This window comes from Schistocerca cancellata, chromosome 2 (assembly GCF_023864275.1).
Source record: "Schistocerca cancellata isolate TAMUIC-IGC-003103 chromosome 2, iqSchCanc2.1, whole genome shotgun sequence".
NCBI classification, from domain to species: Eukaryota; Metazoa; Arthropoda; class Insecta; order Orthoptera; family Acrididae; genus Schistocerca; species Schistocerca cancellata.
In genome coordinates, this window is record NC_064627.1 from 990518928 (window position 1) to 990537660 (window position 18733).

The 18733-nt window shown below is 38.1% G+C and overlaps 1 protein-coding gene across 4 annotated transcripts in view; it reads right to left on the reverse strand.

Annotated features, from left to right (window-relative positions):
- Nucleotides 1–420: 420 nt before the first annotated feature.
- Nucleotides 421–18733, reverse strand: part of LOC126162965 (uncharacterized) — a 157402-nt gene continuing 139089 nt past the window's right edge. For 3 of the 4 annotated variants that reach the window (XM_049919802.1, XM_049919803.1, XM_049919805.1), the window contains exon 9: nucleotides 421–1304. In XM_049919802.1, coding sequence (XP_049775759.1) covers nucleotides 1181–1304 — 124 coding nt within the window. In that variant the 3' untranslated portion in view covers nucleotides 421–1180. The remainder of the gene's footprint in view (nucleotides 1305–18733) is intronic. The other variant, XM_049919804.1, reaches the window with a different exon arrangement.

The following is an 18733-nucleotide window of genomic DNA, read 5'->3' on the forward strand; positions in this document are numbered from 1 at the left end:
TAGTGGGGGTAGCGTGCTCACGCTGCTCCATGCTCGCGCCTTGCTGCTCACAGCTTGCTCCGCGAGCACGTATGTTGTGAAGCCCTGCAGTAGGGTCATATCTCACGATAGTATGCCATCTATTGTGAAAATACTGTGAATCATAAGATACTGCTAAAGACCAGTGTGGGTTGTAAGTTTATGGTTTTATGTATAGACAACAGGCTTTCCAGCAAACAGCAAGTTGATCATGTCTGCAACAAAATAACATCCAGTCTACAGGTATTATGAAGGTTATCACCATCCCAGAACACTATGGACTGTGAATTCTGGATTAGTATAATCTTTCTTGCCTTATGGAATAGTACTGTAGAGTGGGATCTGCCAAACTAACACGAAAATGGTTTTATGATACATAAGAGAGCCTTGGGAACTGCAGTGAAAGTGAAACAATGAACATCTGGTAAAGGCCTATTTATTCACTTTAATATTCTCACTATTTACACCATGTATACGCCACAAACTATTAAGTTAGTGAAAACACACTTAATCACAAAAAGGAACATGCAAATTCATAACCATGAATATGAGATGTGAAACAGATTTACATATGGTTAACTGAAGATTAACATTAACAGCAAAATGACCTTATGTCAAAGGAGCATTTTTTCATAATCTGCTACAAATATTCTGAAGATTTTGACTGGAAATACTTTTAAAGGGCTTAACCTTAAATGCCACTGCAACTTGAAATTATCATGAATAATGTCAGTGACTATTGTGTCCTAGCAATAAATGCAGTGCTAAATTGCATATAAAACTACTGCTGCCGTATGAAATTACTGTGCAATAAGAGTTTAAAAAAATTGTGTTTGGCCAAACAATGCTGTAACTGCACAGTGCTGATATTGCCAAACACATTAAACCACATGTTACCAGCAGAAAATAAATAAATTTCTTTATCTTTAGCATGTCTTACAATGTACTGCACTTACATAACAGCAAAAAATTAAACTACAAACAAACAATTACCACATTAAGTAAGCTGGCAGCTACAATGAATAGCTGGCAGCTACAATGAAAAGTAACAACCAAAAGGTTATTTCACTTTATTTCACAGTATATCATCAAAGTGTTTTCTCAATGCTCAATAAATATCAAATCCGCCACTTATTTAGTGCTTCATATAATGCTAATGCCATCACTTTTTTCTTTTCTTCTTACTTCTTGGAGTACCTCCTGAGGCACTGTAAGAGCTAAGCTGTGATTCCTGACTTAGTGAGTCGCCAATAGTCATCTCCTCCTCTGCCTCCAAATTCTGTAACCTAGAAGAATACCACACAAAAGTGTAAACAAAATGTTAAACATTTATAACTATAGGGGGAAGGTGCAGGACACAGAGCACTGACAATTATTACATAAATTGATGACATGGATAGAAAGAGTCTAAATAAAGTTACACCATCCTCCAGTAAATTGCATCAATGCACCCCTCTGCTACCCACTGCATGTACTGTGGAAATGGCATTACTGTAGCACCAACAGATTTCATGCAATGTTCTTTTAAATACTGCTTTTCTTAAGAATACTCCTTTTGCTTACTTTTAAGATGCAGTAGCTGACCCATATGGAAAGTGTGGAGGGAAGGGGCTGTGTATCAAGCAAAAGTTTGAATGAGTCTATTACACATTTAAAGGCAAAAATCACAGTTCATCTGTTAATACTCAATAACAGGGTATATATATGAACGAGGGGAAAAAATCCCCAGATTTTCCTGGTTAAAAGTACACATTTTTTTCCAGGTGAAAATACACTTTCTCCATGTTGAGTGACAGTATACTTTTCCTCAGAATTGTAAAACTTATAAATCCTTTGAATAGTAAAAGTTTTATAAACCAGTGTAGAACTTCCCAGCACTTTAGGAATAACCCATTTTGGAAAGATGTTTGGTCCACATAAAATGTACCCTGCATATTTTTGTATTATAGCATGTTAGTCTCCAAAGCACTGAAATCCAGATTGTGATGCACTTTTGTCAGCCAATCATAGCTCACGTCACATTATCTCACTAGCCAATGACAGCAGATATTCATGGCATAGGACAACTGATGTGGTCAGCCAAGAGCATCATCACTGCCAAGTAGCACGAAAAGTTCATGGTTTAAATTAATATACATACAGTATAGCTACAAGAAAAGCCAATCTTTCACATAAAGACTGTGCTTTTTTGTATGTATTACCCTTTACGATAAATCAAACACAAATGAGCTAGTAAAATTTTAAATGTCTGGTCTTCTGGGGCCAGAATTTTTATAGGAAATCACTCCTCAAAGTGTTAAGTTATGAATGAGAATCAACGCTCTGTGATTTAAGAAATCACTCACACATAACATACTTCATCTCATATAAAAGTACTTTGAAAGTAACACTTCTGAAATCACCATTCACAATATTTGCCCACAACCTGTTAGAAATAGGTTCACTTGAGCACTTGCCACAGAGCACCAGAAGACGGGCATCACTGCACATGTGAAGCTACGTCTGTGACATAGTCTAACGTTTTTGATGCCGATTTAAAGCATGAAGTAGACGTAGAAACTACCCACTTGTTTTGTACGAGGTGACTTACTAGAGATTCGAAGCTGATCTTCTTTGCTGGCTGGCTGGCTGCTGGAAAACTCCCTTGACTTCATCTCCGTAGAATGATGCTGGGTACGGGAATATTTAAGCCCCTCTCTCTCTCTCTCTCTCTCTCTACTTGTGAAATAAGTAGGTACACAAACTTTACATTTCGTTAACCAATGCTATATAGGGTTATTACAAATGATTGAAGCGATTTCACAGCTCTACAATAACTTTATTATTTGAGATATTTTCACAATGCTTTGCACACACATACAAAAACTCAAAAAGTTTTTTTAGGCATTCACAAATGTTCGATATGTGCCCCTTTAGTGATTCGGCAGACATCAAGCCGATAATCAAGTTCCTCCCACACTCGGCTCAGCATGTCCCCATCAATGAGTTCGAAAGCATTGTTGATGCGAGCTCGCAGTTCTGGCACGTTTCTTGGTAGAGGAGGTTTAAACACTGAATCTTTCACATAACCTCACAGAAAGAAATCGCATGGGGTTAAGTCGGAAGAGCATGGGGCCATGACATGAATTGCTGATCATGATCTCCACCACGACCGATCCATCGGGTTTCCAATCTCCTGTTTAAGAAATGCCGAACATCATCTTGGATCCAGAATGAGATTTTCACTCTGCAGCGGAGTGGTAGAGCACTTGCCCGCGAAAGGCAAAGGTCCCGAGTTCGAGTCTCGGTCGGGCACACAGTTTTAATCTGCCAGGAAGTTTCAGTTTCATCATCTTGGATCTTTGTTGAACTTCGTCCTGAAGTGTCGTTGCACTGTTATGACTGACTAATGCGAGTGCATTTCAAGCACGACATACGCTTTCTCGGCTCCTGTCGCCATTTTGTCTCACTGCGCTCTCGAGCATTCTGACGGCAGAAACCTGAAGTGCGGCTTCAGCCGAACAAAACTTTTTGAGTTTTTCTACGTATCTGTAGTGTGTCGTGACCATATGTCAATGAATGGAGCTACAGTGAATTTATGAAATCGCTTCAATCATTTATAATAGCCCTGTATTTGAACTCCATACAGAATAAAATTCTTACATTCCACATACATATGTGACTTCCAGTAAGTCACTTGCTCTGTCCAAGATCAGAAACAAATTTAACTACATTTATAAAAGAGCTGATTTAATAACCATGATTCTACTTCACATGAATCATAAAATAGGTCTTGCCTCTACCAAGGCTGGATTAGGAGTTTTCACAATTACTTTTTCAACGACAATTTAAAAGGTTCGCCCATAACTGGCTGATGTAATATGGGTGATTAAACAAGTGCCCTTTTAATGTTTTCAAACGCATCATTTGCACCTTGATCCAAAGTCCTAGTGTTTCATCTAATGCACGTATAAATACAGACACAGAGATATTAAGTCCAAATGGCAATACATTGAAATGATATGATTTCCCATCAAACAAAAATGCTATGCTAAAGAACATTGTCTTTTCAAATTTGGATAACAATTCGTCAATGTTAATTGGTCGGTCTCTCTCTGTCTCTATAGGTCGATTCAATGTACGAGCGTCTAAAACTAACCGTACTCCACCTGTAGCTTTCTTTACCATGACCAGAGGATTATTCATTATGCTGGAACTTCGTTCTATGATATTATCATCAATCATTTTGTTAATCTCATCCCGAACTGCTTCCTTCAAACTCACTGGTATTCGATACAGTTTGCAAAAGAATGGAGTGTCATCTTCGATTTTGAACTTACAGATATAGTCGCTGATGTTACCTGGACAGTCAGAAAACACTACTTCATACTACATTAAAATTTTATATAAATCTTGCCTTTGTTGATCGTTTAATACCGGGGATTCACTAACTTTGTGTAGTATATCAGTTCGATGTGTTCCTTGAGCCACAGTATCGCCTTTCGTGACAATTGTGCTGTAGCTGTTAATCGTAAACACTGACACTCAGTTGTTTGTTTTCCAATGTAATTACCTGTCACATTGGTGTCCAACATCTACTGTCCCCGCTACCAAAACAAAGATGTTTTTCGTCGAAGTTTAAGATGACTTTAAACTCTAATAACCAATCTAAACTAAACAATACATCTCTATTAATATTCTCAACTTTTAATAGTGTTTGATGAAATAATATTTTTCCAATACTGCAGTTCACTTTCATATTTCACAAGTTTACTTTTTGTTCCTGTTATACCGACTATGTACACTCCAGTCACTGGCAATAACAGTAAGTGCTGTTATTCTACAGTGAGTTAAAAAATGCATTTGAGATGAGTGATACCTCATATGTTAACCTCGGAAGTTTCCACTGTCCCTGCTATTATAGGCTGTGGGTTATTAGTGGCTAAGCTTGGTTCTTCAAGTAGCAACCATTCCTTTGTGGGTATTTTGTGTGTAAAATTAACATACTTATATGGAACAAGGCCTCCTAATATATTTCCAAGACCTGGGCCCCGGCCCTGAATCCAGGTCAAAGAACGTTTTCATCATTACTACTAATTACGGGTTGGTTACCGTAATGAGCTACTACATTCCCATTTTGTGATCTTAGGTTACTCGGTACAAATTCTTGAGAATTTACTGGATTTAAATTTGAATGTGGATGTTTCTTTTGATAATTATCGTTACAACTTCTCTTATTGTAGTGGTGTACTTTTGCTAAGTTTGTCTCGTGCTTTTTAAAGTTATTCCCACTATTTCCTTTATAGCTTGTACTTTCACCTTGGTGTAAAGTTTCACTGCGGTCCTTACTTATCGCATCGAGTGCGTCAACAAGAGACAACAATTCATTTATCATTTTCCAACCACTACATAACATGTCTTTTCTCACATACATGGGCAATCGTCTAATTAAAATACGTACCAATCCCTCTTCTTCCATTGGCTTATTTAAATACTTTGCTCATGTTAAATGCCAATCCAAATATTTCTTCATAGTACCCCCAAGTATTATTGTAATCCGCAGCTCGTGGTCTTGTGGTAGCGTTTTCGCTTCCCGCACACGGGGTCCCGGGTTCGATTCCCGGCGGGGTCAGAGATTTTCTCTGCCTCGTGATGACTGGGTGTTGTGTGTCTTTCATCATCATTGACTCGCAAGTCGCCGAAGTGGCGTCAACTAAAAAGGACTTGCAATACGGCAGCCGAACTTCCAAGCATGGGGCCTCCCGGCCAACAATGCCATACGATCATTTCATTTCATTGTAATATTTTGGGTTCCATAGATCTGATATCAACTTTTCTTGGGAAATGGCATACTTTCCTTTGAAAGTCTTCCCAAGAGGAAAAATTCTCAACATTTGCCGCTCCCTCTTCTGAGGCTTCCCCTAGAAGGTACACCCCCCCCCCCCCCCAGCAAATTCTATTATCTTAGAATCTTCCCAATTTTTTGGTAATGCTTGGTTAAACATTTATAAGAAATGGGTCAGTTGTACAACTCTGTCCAGCTTAAATTTAAGGAATTGTCTAGATAACACTAAATTAGGCCCCCTCCCATTGTAAAACAGTCACAGCTTCACTAGTTAACACCCCATTAGGTGACGTTACCTTTTTTTCTACTTTCCCCTGGATCAGCTTGAATTCTCTCCACAACTTATCTATGGCCTTCCTGGTATCACTAAGTTCGGAAGACAGAATAGATGATATGTTTCCGAAGGTAATTCTCTCGATAACTTTTTGATCTACAATTTCTTCAAACTGTTCCTCCAAACTACTTACATTTATGATATCAGAGTTCATTATTTTCTCTTTGAAATTTCTTTCTACATTATCTACTCGTGTACTGACACCTGTAATTTGCGACTGAATAATCGGTATTGAGTCATTATTCTTATCTAAACTCTCTTTCAAAGTATTCAACCCCTGCTTTACAGCATTTAACTTAACACTGCACACATTTTCAAAAGATCCTAACTTTTCATTAATTTCAGATTCCACATTATTACATCTTTCCTCAATCTTAAAATTCTAACCTTCTTGATAAATCTTGAAATTGTCATTCTGTTTCTGACTAAGGTCAGTAAACATTTGATTTACGTGAATGGTCAAGGAATTAGTCAATACTTCTACTCTACTATTTAAGGCGTCAGATTCAGTCTTAAGAGCACCCATGCCTTCACGTAGATTACTAAATTCTTTGCTTTGTGAGTCTACTTTGGCATTTAGTAAACCTAGATTTGTCATTTGATTATTTAGAGTTTCACTTTGGGCATTCAAAACTTCACTCTGGGTATTAAATTTCGATTCTAATGAGTTTAACTTCAGACTATGAGCATTTAAAGTTTCACTCTGGGTACTTAACTGAGAATTTACCAAGCCTAATTCTTTCCTTAGAGTCTCATTCTGAGCATTTGATTGCATACTCTGAGCTTTAATTAAATTTATCAACTCAGCCTAGTCTGGCACTTCTTCACTCACTTTCATAGCCATAGCTGGTTCTTGAGTGTCCTCAATTTGATGTATATTGTCCATGCTTTTATATGCTTTAGCCCTAGTAAGCATTTAAAACTAACTTTAAATACTATAATTATACAATAAAAGTTCACTCAACAGTATGTACCACTTCACGCTAAAGTAATGAAGTTTTATTTCATGCTCAACTGGCATAGAAGTCTCGTTGGTGCCGGCGACGTCGGACGTAGGTTTGTTTCCGCGTCTGCGTCCCCACAATGTGTGTGAGAGCTGTATACTCCCCGCATTGGATCTTCTCGGTTGAAGTGTTCCACGTATATTTCTTCTTAGACAAATGTGTCGAAATCTTCCTTGCTGTTTTATAGTTGTGAATTTTCCATGTCTTTCACCATTTTTCATTCAAATTTTGCTTCATTAGATTCTTGAACACATTCCAAAGTCTCAGAGTAAATCCCTTGTCGTGTTATGTTTGGTTGCTAGGGGCAACATGTAACAACTTCTTCTCTAGTTTTTGACTTAGAATTCCCGTTTTCTTGGGTCCTTTCACACAGGTTGCCATGTTCTAACGTTTTTGACGCGACTTAAAATGTGACATAGATGTACAAACTTCCCACTTCTTTTACACGAGGTGACTTACTTGAGATTCATAGCCGATCTTCTTTGCTGGCTGCTGGAAAACTCCCTTGACTTCATCTCCGTAGAATGATGCTGGGTACGGGAATATTTAAGCCTCTCTCTCTACTTGTGGAATAAGTAGATACACGGATTTTACATTTCGTTAACCAACGGTATATATGAACTCCATACAGAATAAAATTCTTACTTTCCACATACATATATGACTTCCAGTAAGTCACTTGCTCCGTCCAACATCAGAAACAAATTTAATTACATTTATAACAGAGCTGGCTTAATAACCACGACTCTACTTCACATGAATAATAAAATAGGTCTTGCCTCTACCAAGGCTGGATTAGGAGTTTTCACGATTACTTTTTCAACTGTTCTTCTTTCACATAACAATAGTCAATGACACAATAGGCACAGAGCTGCATAAAAACTCCATCGTTCCTCCTCTAAAACATCTATGGATTGCCCGACAAGAACTTGTCACTGCTGTTTGACTGCCGCGTCTACTTTCTTCTAGCGACTGCCTTTAAACCTGCACACACAAACATGTGACACGCAGTAGGTAGGATTTTACCATCCTACACTTGTATCTAGAATATCATTTGTTCGAGGTGGTAGAAGGCTGAGTGGTTCTAGAATTTACACAGAAATTCTGTATCACTTCATATCCCCCCCCAGATTGAACACGCGATATTTTATATCTGGTACCATGCACCGCGGAATTTGAATCCCTGCCAGACGTCATGGACGTCGAAGACCCCTAGAGGTCACTGCACCATCGCGCCATCAGCTGTGGCGGCGCGCGCCTCCTGGCCCACATTTAGTGTGAGGGCACCACAGTGGAACACGTGGTTCCAGTGGCCAATAGCGGCGCCCCCGATAGAGTAATTAAGCGCCTGCCTCTCACTCAGCCAGCCAGTCTAACCTTGCGTACGTCTCTGGACACATCGCCGCTCTTAGACAGCTTATTTACTTTCTTGTTCTGTGTACGAGTGGACGTGGTTGTTAGGTTTTCTTGTGACTCTATTGTTTCGATCTTGTTGTTGTTCGTTCTGTCCTCCGTTGGTCGTGTCCGTCCTCTCCCATTGTGATGTTGTCATGGGCCGCTCCATGGTTCCCGCCGTGCTTTCCATCACTTCTACCCCGCGACCGTTCCAGTCGCCGTTACAACATTATACATAATCTTTATGCAAGTAATATCATTTATAATAACATTTCACATCTTAACAACACACTTTTTTTTACATAGTTTTATATACATCTCTCCTTTCTATAACAACAATCTTTCTCTTATTGTTTCTCTATTTTTTTCTTATTTTACTTTAACATTAAGACATGAGCTTGCACTCGAGGTTTTAGTCAGCTTTACTAATATTTAGGAATCGTGAGGACCTTTTTTTTTCCCTCTATTTTCTTTTTCAATCGAAAACTTAGGGTGTTTATGACGCATGAGTAATCTATTTTCCATTCTTATCTTTTTGTACTACCTTTTTCCTAAAGATCTTTTCATGTTTTCCTAAAACATCTACGGATTGCCCCACAAGTACTTGTCGGTAACATTCGACCGCCACGTCTACTTTCTTCTTGCGACTGACTTTAAACCTGCACACACAAACATGTGATGCACAGTAGGTAGGATTTTACCATCCCACACTCGTATCTAGAATATCATGTGTTCGAGACGGTGAAAGGCTGAATGGTTCTAGAATTTACACAGAAATTCTCGAATCACTACAGTAGGAAGTCCGTGCTTGGTATCTGCTCTACCCATACACCATCTATCTCTACTCATACACTTTCTGTCTCTACTCCTACACCTTCTGTTGCATTTCTGTTTGGAATTTTGTGCATAGTGGGGCACCACATGACCACATGCAGCATATTGTTCACAAGGGACATATGGAGTTACTATACATAGGGCAAATGCTTTATCATATCCTATCAAGATAAGGAATGCAAAATTAGAATATAGTCCTTGTTACAATATTAGTTTCAAAACTACACTTTACAACTCACAGTGCCCTAGTATTTTGCAACTTGGTGACTTTAACTTAGATTTTATTTACTTATTTATACTCTACAATACTATTATGTAACATTTCCAATGAAGTTTACATCTAAACGGCACTGCAGAAAGCTAGTAACATGGAATACAAATTTTTCACAAAAATAAAAAGAAATAATAAAAAAAATGTTGTTTGTATGCACCAAGAACTAAGAAAATTAACCTTTTTATGACTTTTTCAAACTGTATTAAAATTCACAAGGTTACTTGTGAAGCCATTGGCAGTTTATATTCTACTCTAGGAGTAAATATAAAGGTTTGTGGGGAGTTTATATTCTACTCCAGGAGTAAATATAAAACTTTGTGGGGAGTTACAATGATAAAACATGTTGTGTTGTTGGTCTATAAATTATTGAAGAATGCTGTTCTGTAAATTTAAGACGTAAACAACACAAATTAAAAACTAATGTCAAGCCTTGTGGAGGTACTAGACAAATGTTGAAACATTTCTTGTGAACAAAAAACATTGTTTTTCAAGGAAGGCAGACATGTAAAAGTCTGCTAAAGCTGTTCCGTGTGAGTCTTGGGAAGCCAATTTTCTTGGAGTAACATTACTGTATTGCCTCGTGTTTGGTTCTTTATTATGACACTATGCCATTTGTGCCAGAAAATGGAAATATGTAGTTGAAATTCAGCGAACAGTTGAAACTAGCTAATAGTGAGGAATGAAACACTTCCTTTCAAATATACTGACTGCCTCTGTGGAAAAGATTAATACAAGCCAAATTTCTTTAGAAAACCGACAAAAATAACTTCATTGCTCCGCAAAGCAATTAATGCTCAATTTACAATAACAAGGAAATAAAATAAAATCAGAAAACTGGAATTAATAACATATTTTAGTCTTCCGTAATTAGTTTATATCAATTCATTTCATAGCTACCAGCCACAGAAATCCATTTTGTTTTCATTTGACGTGAGAGCTGCAAACAAAGAGAGAACAGCAACATCACAAAATGTAAATGCGCGTCACTAGGAGACTACACCCCACTACAACCCCGACTGATCCATGCGTGTGTGAATCTGGTAGCTTGGATGTGACAGAAAAATTTTTCTGGGTGGCATCTGGCTGCTTGCAGCTACTGCTTATACATATAACAGCCACACTTCCAAGTAAGAAGTGGAAAAAAGCGCTGCTCATCATGACTTCAACCCTCTGCAAGCAGTTGCCCACTGGCAACTGCTGAAACGAACTTAATTCAAACAGTTGTAATGCCATGCTCACCGAAAACAGTTTGTTGTTATGAAGTAATGCATAGTCTTCGTCCCAAACCCTTTGACACATTTTGCTGTCAGCAGACACTTGTGTGCTCACTGTATTTTGGTGTTGCAAATGGCGCATTGTCTTTGCAACTTACATTTTATATTGGTGTTTTTCTCTCATTTACGTTTTACTGCTGCAGTATTGATCTGCAGTAGTGGGCTATGTAACAACAATAACCTATAATAATTTTTTTTCTTTATGAATTTAGATAAATTTTTCTTTCTGAACTTATGTAAAATAATGTAAGTAATGTTGTGAATTTCTTTTTCTTTTCGTGTCATGTTAAAGAAACTGTAAACAACTTTTGAAATGAATGTTATTATTTATGTTAGATATCAAGCAATTTGATAACCAAAAGGAAATGTATTTAATGTTAAAACTATTGTAAAATGTGAAAATTGTAATTTATACACTTGGTCCATACGTAGGTAATGCATTAGAATATGTGTAGTAGAAAACCTGTGGTGAATACCCTACCTATAGGGGAGCGGGAAAAGGTGGATGCAGGTGAGCGCGGGAAAACGCACACTGGCGCGGTTTGGCACAACGGGCTCAGTAACACAGTCGGAGTTGGGCATCGGTCAGAGGAACATGTACTGTACCGAGGAGGCTATCTAGGAAAAGTGGATTCCATTGAGCCTCGGATGGGCCGATTCCAACGACTACTTGGCATGGCTATATCCTTAGGCACAAAATTGGAAAGATTACGACGCTAAGAAGAAGGAAAGTGCCGATACTGTGAGAGCCTTAGCCGTGCTTGTATGTGTGCTGTGCTGCCCGCTATCTCGCTGCCCGCCACCCGCCGCATCGACGTGCACAGGTCAAACATTTATTTCATCTTTAGAAGTGTATCTGTGTGGACCAGTGTCGAAACTGTTTTAACTGTTCAATAATAACGTGACTTTTACCAGAATTGCCTTAGCCATCACTTATCCTTATCATTGACCTAGACAGGGTCCTTACCACATATTGTGCAACCCGAGTATCCTGAACTGAAAGTTTACAGTTAGTATTAAATTATCTGTAGACCAATCTATGCTATAAAGAAGTTTAAAGTTAGGTGTGTTAATGCAAATGTTAATAAAGAACAACAGTGTGATTAAATTGAAAGATAAATTTTGAATTGAGCTAGCGATGTTATTTAATTAATGTGTGACAGAAATAATGACAATTAATTAATCCAGAAGCGAGACAAAAGAGTCGTTATCCACGGATTGATAATTTTGAGTGTTAATTTATCTTCAGGACTTAATAGTTTCAGTATAACGACCATAACAGTTTCAGCCCCCCCCCCCCCTCCTCTTGCCCATTCTTTCACATCTTGAAATGTACTGATCGGATTTGAACAGTAAAGTTAATTTCTATATTAAACCTAAGTGTATTAGTGTTTTTACCAATTTTAATAGTGACATTGTATGTGTGTTTTCAAAATTGCTAATTCTAGGGTAATCTATGCCCGATTTCAGTCTGATCAATATACAAAATGCAGTTTGTAGTAATCATTGCTGTGTGGTGTTGTGTATTTACAGCTCGTCCAATTTAGTACAAAAAGAAGAAAACCTTAGTTCAGTAGATTCTTTCTGGTTCCAAATTTTGCCACAAAGCGCAACATTACTACGTATTATTATGCTTGTACATGCACCCACTTGTACAGGAAAAAACTCATTCAATGCCTAATTAGGCTGGCGACTGAATTATTAATCATTGGTAATATCTACTGTGTGTACTTCTTGTCCATGCGAACGCGTAATTGTACTTTACATTAGCTTGACGCATCACTGTAGTTACTAACTGAGTGTAGGTTCGATCTTGCTTCCATTAGGTACACGCGGTCATTTTATGTACTAAATCCTTGTTTACAAGGTGAAGCCCGTGAACTTATTACAGTACAGGCTTTATTGAGCTAACGCACGTCCGACAGGGCGGTAGTGTTACAAGGGGCTTCCCGGTGACAGGACATCCAGTTGTTGTTGGTTACAAATTAATGTAAATACCGAACAGTGGATGTTCAGTGGCACGAATAGCAATAATATTTAGCAAATTAAACTGCAGTGTAAGCCAAGTATAATAGTGTGGTGTAATTGGCATTCAATATGGACAGGAACGTAGACAGGGTAGATGTGCCGAGCGAAATGGAGAATGCGGCTGGCAGTAGCAGGAGTTTACGCGGCCAGATAACAGATGGCGTTAGCGGAAGACAATTGGCGTACATACAATACCATGAACACGTCAATGAACAGATTGAAATATCGAGATCGTCTCGAACACAGCAAGGGACAAAACAGGAAGCAGAGGGTGACTTTGTAGATGATAGTGGGTACGTGAACGAATCCACTGACATATTTGATTCGCCACAAATAAAGAAAGAACCGAAAGAAACTTCTGAAGTAGAATCGGAACACACCGATTTTGTAGAACAAAACAGTGTAAAAATTTTAAGCATGAACGACTTATTTGAACAATTAACCAAACAAATTGCAGGGCAGAATGAGCAACTTCAAAAACAAGTCGGCAATCAGGTTAATCAGCTTAAAACACACGTTGACGAGCAGCTCAAAACACAGAATGAGCAGCTTAAAACACACGTTGATCAAATTAAAGCACAGGTCAAAGATCAAGGAGTTAGAATTAGTAAACAAATAGAGCAGGTAGAACAAAAAGTGGGAAATTTAAGTTCTGTGGTAAACAATATGAAATTTGAAATTGACACCATTAACAAAAATATGGATACTATGCAGGAGGAAATTGGTAACATTAACAGTAGATTCGATGTTGAAATTCTCAACATCCAAGAGAAAGTAGAACCTCTGGTTGTAACTAAGGTAGACGAAAAAGTTTTCGGTCTTAAAACTGAGATCGTAAACGAATGTCAACACGGAATATCACAATTGAAAAAGGTAGTTTCGGACACTGGAAGAGATTTAGGTGAAATAGTAACCGGATGTATTCAAAATTGTGAACAAAATACTACGGAAATTCAAGGCAGAATTTTCGATCTGGAGAGCAAAATAAAAGATAGGCCTGGTGTTGTCTGTAATGGCACACCAATTACGAAGCTATTAGAAGGCGAGGAATGTTTCGATCCAGCCAAGAAACATAATGGGTGGCATCCGTTAGATTTTATCAAAAATTGCGAGAGAGTGTTTCCTGAGTACTTGTCTGATCAGGAAAAGATAAATGTAGTAATTAGCGCTTTAGCAGGTGACGCTAAGCGCTGGGGAATCAATTTAAATACCGAACGAATGACGTTCGAAGAATTCAGGCAAAGATTTACGGAAGAATATTGGTCTGAACAAAAGCAGGACCATTTATGGCGCGAGTTTATCATGGCCAAACAGCATGATAACAGGGGCAGGAATTCTTTGAAAGATTTCTGCGAGTATTGGTACCGAAAATTGACACATTTAAGAGGCCGAAGATCAGATTCAGAAATTATCTGGGAGCTATACAAAAAGCTTCCAGAAGATTCTAAGAGGTATGTAGGAAGCAACCATCGTAGCTTCCAAGCATTTCTAGAAAGGGTCGAAGACGAAGACCATTGGCGCAAAAGTCGTGCCAATTATCAAAATTTTGGCAACCGTAATAACCGAAACAATGACGAACGAAATGACGGCGATGGATTTCGCGTCAATATAATACAGAGAGGAAGAGGTAGAGGAAGAGGCAGAGGAAATTATCCAGGTCGCGGTCGAGAGTATACCGCGCAAAACAATAACGACGCGGAAAACTAATTTCCGCGAACGTTGCGGGCCAAACGGAAGCGGACAATACATACCGGCCCCGATTTAAGAAAAGATACCGGACCGGCCGTAATGTAATGAGACAGGTTAGAGACAGGCGTGAAACGACGCAACGTGTTGTGGCGAGACAAGCGTCAGGTGCGAGCCAACATGAGTCATCTCGGCCGTACCGAGCGCTCCAGGTTAACGGGCGAGTGGAGCATCAGAGGGCAACGGCCCAGCCTAGCGGAACATCTGTTCGGAAGGAAGCCGTTAGTAATACGGTGGCAGTAGGTACGAACGTATCCGTAAGAGATAATGAAAATTTTACGAGTTATAATTCCGTGGCAAAGGAAACAATAAATGAGACTGTGAGTACACAGAGAGGTGCGGTTAGCAGTGTTTGCAATGAGGTAAAGGGCGATAATGAATTAGCAGAGGTAACGGATTGGCATGTGCAGATCGACGATCTGTACATGGGCCTAAAGCAATGTGAGTGGGAGGATTTTAAGAAGGAGTATGAGGCGACGAAATTAGATGGTGGAAAGAGAAATGATAGGGGCGTCAATAAAGTGACGTGGCCCAAATTTGAAGAGGGGAGAATAAATAGCGCCGCGCAAAGTACACGTGCCGCCAATAGGACGCAGATTAATAATAGGGAAGAGTTGGAGGATGAAATCCTCAGCATTGACGAAGAAATAACTTCTGCTAACAATCCGCCAATAGTGCAAGCTGCTACCGAGAGACACCGTGGAGAAGGGGCAGATGATTACCTGAAAGTAATTAAAGTCCACGAGGATTACACTGAATATGAAGTCACAGTTGATGTAAATAAAGCTGATGATGAGGCCGTTTTGCCAAAAGAGGAGATTGAATTAAAATCCAAGCCTGACTACAATACCGAGGAAGAACTTAGTGCCTGTCTCAGAAAAGCTTTTATGTTAGAACCTGAAAGCGATCCGGAATGGTCGGATTCTGACGATAGTTCGGATGATGAAACATACGCAAATACAGACAAAATTGAATATACTAACTTTCCCTATTGTGCAAAAGTAGCGTACTTAAGCGAATCTGATGTGGAGGAAGAGAGTAGTGATGACTCTAGTGAAGATGTATTTTTAGGTGTAAAAGAAAGTGAATATACTTTTACTGAAAGAGGGTATGAGAAAATCAGTGAAATCAAAGGGGATGCAGTTAAGTACGATATTGTACCTAACGATGACGAGGTATCAAAACAAAATCCAGATGTTGAGACCGAACAAAGAAAGAAAGAGCTGCCTGACGACTCAGTGTTTATTTTGCGACGAGTTCAAGTGAGCAAAGACTTTGAACTCCAGAGGCCTAAGAAGCCACCAGACTTAAGCCAGAAAAGACTGCCTCGTTAATAAAGAGACTGGGGGCAGGATGCTGTATTTGTATATAATATTATTATTATGTATGACTTTATTGTTAATATAACTCAGTGTTATCTGAAATTGAATTATTGTTTTGTTGAATTAGAGCCTGGGGCAGATTCATATCGTATTTGAGAACATCATGAAACTACAGTATTCCCACCGGAAGAAATTTTGTTAGGTAGAAGTAGTAAAAGTTTAATTGAAGAAAAATTAGTTTCCACCTTGTACAAGTTTGGGATTGAATCAAAAGAAAGAATTGGTAATGAAAAGGGCAAAGCAAAAAGCCGAATCTAGATCTAGAAGACACGATAAAAATCTAAAAGTTTCAAAATTTAAAATTGGAGATTATGTTCTTTTAAAAACCCACGAAAAATTTAGTGAACTAAACCATGAAATTTCAAAATTTAAATATATCTATAATGGACCATATATAATACAGAATATTCCACACGATAATGCTTACTACCTGATCTACCCAAAATCCAAAAGACCTGTAGGTGTAAGAAATATTGTGGACTTGAAACTGTATGTTCCCAGGAACGAGTAATTGTGCTGTATCTTATGCTGAAACCAAGTTATTTCATATGTAACTAATCTTTGTAAATGTCTGTATACCATTGAAAGTGTGCTAATGTAGTTATGTGAGTTTCAGATTACCAATTGTACTGTAACTATAAAAATGTATGGAGGAAAGGACTGAAAAGAAAGGATAAATGCTTTCAGACAGATAAAAGATAGAGATGTCAAAAATGAAAACGGGCAGTGTATGAACCAGAATATGAAGGACTGCCAAATACCAATGAGGACAGATAAATAGTCGATGGAAAATTGTAAATGTGATCCAGAGGATGTGACAATATGAAGTGAAAAGGACTGCCCAAATCCGCATAATAGGCAGCAAATATGTGTAGATAATTTTCTGAAAATTTTGTGTGTGTGTTTTGTTTAGTAAGTTAAGAAATGGACTGCTATTCAAAGCAAGCAGCGAAATATTATCTTATAGTGTATACGAAATATGCATTTGTTTTTGTAATTAAATGTGTATATTCCAGAAATTTAAATTATTTCTTTGAGAAATTTGGGAAAAAATGATTAAATTGCTAATTTAGTAATGTTATGATGGGAAGTTGGACTGTGCAAAACGGCACTTAAGTATATAACGAGAAATTGGTCTTGGTGTATTGAGAAAGTATGAACCTATATACAGTGAGTGAAAGGAAATATGTAGTGTAAATCTTCTTGAACATTTAAGTAAAGATTCAGAACCAGTGTATAATTGTTAAATTTAGTGTTCCCATAAAATTTAGACTTAAGAAAATTTTCTGGAAACAGGGGCATGTGTAACAATAATAACCTATAATAATTTTTTTTCTTTATGAATTTAGATAAATTTTTCTTTCTGAACTTATGTAAAATAATGTAAGTAATGTTGTGAATTTCTTTTTCTTTTCGTGTCATGTTAAAGAAACTGTAAACAACTTTTGAAATGAATGTTATTATTTATGTTAGATATCAAGCAATTTGATAACCAAAAGGAAATGTATTTAATGTTAAAACTATTGTAAAATGTGAAAATTGTAATTTATACACTTGGTCCATACATAGGTAATGCATTAGAATATGTGTAGTAGAAAACCTGTGGTGAATACCCTACCTGTAGGGGAGCGGGAAAAGGTGGATGCAGGTGAGCGCGGGAAAACGCACACTGGCGCGGTTTGGCACAACGGGCTCAGTAACACAGTCGGAGTTGGGCATCGGTCAGAGGAACATGTACTGTACCGAGGAGGCTATCTAGGAAAAGTGGATTCCATTGAGCCTCGGATGGGCCGATTCCAACGACTACTTGGCATGGCTATATCCTTAGGCACAAAATTGGAAAGATTACGACGCTAAGAAGAAGGAAAGTGCCGATACTGTGAGAGCCTTAGCCGTGCTTGTATGTGTGCTGTGCTGCCCGCTATCTCGCTGCCCGCCACCCGCCGCATCGACGTGCACAGGTCAAACATTTATTTCATCTTTAGAAGTGTATCTGTGTGGACCAGTGTCGAAACTGTTTTAACTGTTCAATAATAACGTGACTTTTACCAGAATTGCCTTAGCCATCACTTATCCTTATCATTGACCTAGACAGGGTCCTTACCACATATTGTGCAACCCGAGTATCCTGAACTGAAAGTTTACAGTTAGTATTAAATTATCTGTAGACCAATCTACGCTATAAAGAAGTTTAAAGTTAGGTGTGTTAATGCAAATGTTAATAAAGAACAACAGTGTGATTAAATTGAAAGATAAATTTTGAATTGAGCTAGCGATGTTATTTAATTAATGTGTGACAGAAATAATGACAATTAATTAATCCAGAAGCGAGACAAAAGAGTCGTTATCCACGGATTGATAATTTTGAGTGTTAATATATCTTCAGGACTTAATATTTTCAGTATAACGACCATAACAGTTTCAGGCCCCCCCCCCCCTCCTCTTGCCCATTCTTTCACATCTTGAAATGTACTGATCGGATTTGAACAGTAAAGTTAATTTCTATATTAAACCTAAGTGTATTAGTGTTTTTACCAATTTTAATAGTGACATTGTATGTGTGTTTTCAAAATTGCTAATTCTAGGGTAATCTATGCCCGATTTCAGTCTGATCAATATA